The 4,381-nt window shown below is 39.6% G+C and overlaps 1 protein-coding gene across 4 annotated transcripts; it reads left to right on the top strand.

Moving 5' to 3' along the window:
- The first annotated feature begins 217 nt into the window (after positions 1–217).
- Positions 218–4,121, top strand: LOC118063594 (BES1/BZR1 homolog protein 4). Of its 4 annotated transcripts, XR_004689931.2 has the most exons (4): positions 218–851; positions 2,875–3,641; positions 3,713–3,805; positions 3,887–4,121. XR_004689931.2 is itself a non-coding variant. In XM_035077669.2 (3 exons), exons 1-3 carry the CDS (start codon positions 636–638, stop codon positions 3,714–3,716), a joined length of 987 nt encoding a protein of 328 aa, XP_034933560.1. In that variant the 5' UTR covers positions 218–635; the 3' UTR covers positions 3,717–4,121. The 4 variants fall into 4 exon arrangements, 2 of the variants coding, with proteins under 2 accessions (XP_034933560.1, XP_034933561.1); XR_004689932.2 differs by having other exon boundaries at positions 2,875–3,805; XM_035077669.2 differs by having other exon boundaries at positions 3,713–4,121.
- Positions 4,122–4,381: the final 260 nt, after the last annotated feature.

The raw sequence follows: 4,381 nt of genomic DNA, 5'->3' as shown, positions 1-4,381 counted from the left end.
TACACTTATATTTTTTATTGATTTCTCTCTCTTTTTTTTTTTTCAGTTTATTTTCTTGATTTTAAGAGAGTATTTATAAGGTTTTGCTTCTCAATTGCATAACCATATCTATTTTGAAAATTACATCTAATGTCAGTGGCAAATTCGTAGATAAAACATCAACAAGGACTAATAGTAGTAAGCAGTAAGCACCCAGCTCCATCATATTTAGCTGACAGTTCACCTGATGATTTCTTCAGGTTTTGCTTCTTCCCGAGTTCAACCAAAAAAACATCACCTCCAGTTTCATGACCACCTTCTAAAATCTATATTCAAATGGATCTGATCTGACCAGTTATCCTTTACCAATTCCAATTGCTCTCATTCAAACCATAACAGGTTTCTTTCGTTTTTAGGTCCCTAAAAAATTGCAGCTTTCATGATTTCTCATCATTATCTACTTATTCCAGTCCTCATTGAACACACTTTTTTTTATTTAAAAACCAGACTTCCACAACAAAATTTTAGTCCGAAAAATTTGAACTCTCAGTTTTACTGAGTCTTGTTCGGTTATCCAAGTACCACCCATATAGAATCTTGCTCCTTTCTTGCTAATCCAGTCACTTCGTAGATCAATTTTGTTATAGACTAGAAGTATGACTTCAGGTACGAGACTACCAACATGGAAAGAAAGAGAGAACAACAAGAGAAGAGAAAGGAGAAGAAGAGCCATTGCAGCAAAGATATTTTCTGGGCTAAGAATGTATGGCAACTACAAGCTTCCAAAACATTGTGACAATAATGAAGTCCTTAAAGCCCTCTGCAATGAGGCTGGCTGGACCGTCGAGCCCGATGGCACTACTTTCCGTAAGGTACTTTACTATTTACTCGTTTATTCACCATCTATTTCATCTTCATCTTGGCCGGCAGCCTAGATTGAGCCCTGGGACTTATCTTCCCGTTGTGTTTCTGCTTAACTTTGGTTTTAGGCTTTTAGGTAGCCAAAACCTGAAAAATTAACAGTTTTCGTGTTTTAATTTCGTTTAATGAAGAAACAAAAAAAGAGAAGTGATTAATTTTCGTATTACTTGAACATGAATTCTGGGTTACTTCTAGTTTGATTAGTTTTGTCTGTTTAATCGCATTACTGTCCTCTCTGTGCATTTTAGAATCATTCATGACTCTGTTATCACAATAAGCGTTGGAAATCACAAAAATACTATGAACCCAGCTCCTGCATTTCATGATTATTGCTAAATTTTGCTTAAGCTAGCTTGGCAGTGGTTACTTTAGGTGTTAACTGGGTGGGGCTAGTTGTGGCGCATATTAACATAAGCTTGACATTGCATGCTAACATGCGCCGGTTTCTGTTGCCGTAGCGGTGGCGTTACTGTGGTATTTTTCTTCTTCTCTCTAAAGCTGGTGTGATCAGTGGGGTTAGATTCGTTTGCTGATTTTTTTGTATCGCCTTTCTGGGGTTTATCTCCAGCGCACGTTAGATCGTCAGCCTTGTGTTTTATTGGCTGCCTTTTGTATGAGTGCGGTGTCCACCGGCGTACGTTGGATCCGGTCAGCACTGCTTTAACGATCTTGTTTCCTTTTTTAGTCTGGGTGATGTCAGTGTTTTTGCTTTCTCGCGTGAACCGCAAGATTCTCTCTTTTCTTTCTTCTTTCCTTCTTTTGCCAACAAACTTTAAGACTCACTTTGGTCTGTTAGAGAGAACATGGAGCAGCAGCACAGACCTCCTAAGAAGACCATAATGCCCTTGAAAACAACATGAGAGCCGTAGCATGTGGATGGATGATAAAGGGTCATCTTGACTGTAGGGGTCTGGGGCTCTCTTCATAGATTTGTTTGAGTTGCTTTAGTTCCTTGCCAATAGAAATGCAGACCCTTCTTTCAGTTTCCCATTTGGGAGGTGTTTCTGCTGGTGATAGTGTTGCTGCTTCTTTTGTTGAGTTCCACTGGAGTTCAATTATTGTTCATCAAGTTGAGAATAAATTTACGCAAGTCTAGTAAATAATGTCTGTTAGGCTTGGAGATTGTCAAAATACTTGTTTTCTTGGGTATGCGGGTCGTTTTAAGGAATGTTAAAGATTGTCAGGTGATCTCCTTTTAAAATGAAAACCGATTAGATAAGATCTTCAAATATAATTTTTATAATTCTTTAACAAGAAATACAAGAATAATGGTATTTCCTGAGCTAAAACTCATTCATCCAGATGTAGGGTGGGTAAGTCCAGGGGAAAAAAGACGGCAAAATTGTCTCCCCGTCTATATGATATAATCTAGAGGAATGAAGCATTGGGAAGGATGCAGTAGTGGATTATAGAGGAAATTTATGGTGATTGATGAGAGTAATATCTGTATCTTGTGAAGAAATGACCTGTCAGAAGTGAATTTGTTAAATGTTTTTAAAAAATATGGATATTTATCCTTCATCCACTCTCAGGTTTTAATTGTTTATCTATACGTAAACTTGCTGGCTTAATATTTCTCTAAATTCACTTCCAGTTCCATGCCATATTTCCCAGCTGCTTTGGTCATTTTATGCCTTCTTCAGTTGTAGACACGTGTTAGAGCTCCTATCTTTGCATCCTGATACTGCTTTGTCAAATGCCATTGGAAAGTGACTCGTCCCTGTTACTAGTATGGTTGAAACTTTAGGCACTGTTCTTAAATTGGATACTGGCATGCAACGAGGATAGGCTTGTAAGACTGGAAAAATATAATTTTTCATCAAAATAATGCTACTTGTTTTTGTTATTGTTTGGCATATTCTTTGCAATAGCCTTACCAGTACCACTTCGTCAAGTGATCTGTGGTGAACTTTTTATGACTTCGTTGATGTTTTTTCCAAGCCCCTGGTTTCATTGTTTTTTTTCTTTTTTTAGGGATGCAAACCTGTAGAACGCATGGACATTCTTGGTGTTTCTGCAACAACAAGTCCATGCTCCTCGTACCACCCTAGCCCTTGTGCGTCCTACAACCCAAGTCCTGGATCCTCTTCCTTTCCCAGTCCAGCTTCATCCTCATATGCTGCTAATGCCAATATGGATTGCAATTCCCTCATACCATGGCTCAAAAACCTCTCATCGGCATCTTCATCAGCTTCCTCCTCTAAGCTTCCTCATCTCTACCTCCATGGTGGCTCCATAAGTGCTCCTGTTACTCCTCCTTTGAGCTCTCCAACAGCTCGAACCGCTCGAATAAAAGCTGACTGGGAAGACCAATCTATCCGCCCAGGCTGGGGTGGGCAGCACTACTCCTTCTTGCCATCTTCAACTCCACCAAGTCCTGGCCGCCAAATTGTTCCCGATCCAGAATGGTTTAGGGGGATTCGAATACCACAAGGCGGTCCAACGTCTCCCACATTCAGCCTAGTTGCCTCCAACCCATTTGGCTTCAAGGAAGAGGCTTTAGCTGGTGGTGGATCCAATGGTGGATCCCGCATGTGGACTCCAGGTCAAAGTGGTACATGTTCACCTGCCATTGCAGCTGGCTCTGATCATACAGCTGATATTCCCATGGCCGAGATTTCAGATGAGTTTGCATTCCGATGTAATGCAACTGGTCTAGTGAAGCCATGGGAAGGAGAGAGGATCCATGAAGAATGTGGATCAGACGATCTAGAGCTTACGCTTGGGAACTCAAGAACCAGGTGAGCTGGCATGGTATTTGATTAAATAGATCAAATCTACTGTTGTTTACTTGAATCTTGTTGAAATGCAGATAATCAATTGCAAAAATGAAAATTCCCGAGTGAGCTTCCTTGCATGAACTTTCATTGTATGTTTTTACTACTGAGTTGTATAAGGGATCTTGGTGAGTAATTAGCCCTTGCTGCTCTCTGCATGTTTAGTTATTTTTCACTGTTTGCTTTAACTTATTTCTGGATAACAATAGATAGTGCTTCAAAGTGAGACGTGGTTTCACCCTTTCACTTGGTTAGTTTCACTCTAAATTCTATTGGAAGAACTGCTTCAACGGGTCGTCTTCCTTCAGTTTCTGGTTTGCCATTGAAGAGTAATGCTCAGTGACTCAAGTGAATGGAGTTGTAATTCAATGCTTTTTGTGTATTCTTTGGCATTGAAATGTATTGTTCATATTATCATTTTCACTTCCGTTTTAGCTTTTCTTCTTTACCCTTGTTGCGCTTTCATGAAGAAAAGATTTCTTTGCAACAGATGACAGATGGGTAAATTGATTCAATCCTATTATTGCAAGTAGAGAGTGGGTGAGCTATCATCAAGAAACCACTTTATAGAAAATGATGACTGTCTCGGACCAGATCATTACAAGCTTGCCACCTGAAATCAAGAAATTAGAATGGCCAAATGTTACGTCTTTTTGAATGTTTCTTTTGACCAAAACATTTGAGTGCCCTGTTCGTGTGGTGCC

The sequence above is a fragment of the Populus alba genome, chromosome 1 (genome assembly GCF_005239225.2).
Source record: "Populus alba chromosome 1, ASM523922v2, whole genome shotgun sequence".
In the NCBI taxonomy this organism is placed as follows: domain Eukaryota; kingdom Viridiplantae; phylum Streptophyta; class Magnoliopsida; order Malpighiales; family Salicaceae; genus Populus; species Populus alba.
The sequence above is the reverse complement of the archived record's forward strand: the minus strand, read 5'-3'. Positions and strand labels throughout refer to the sequence as shown.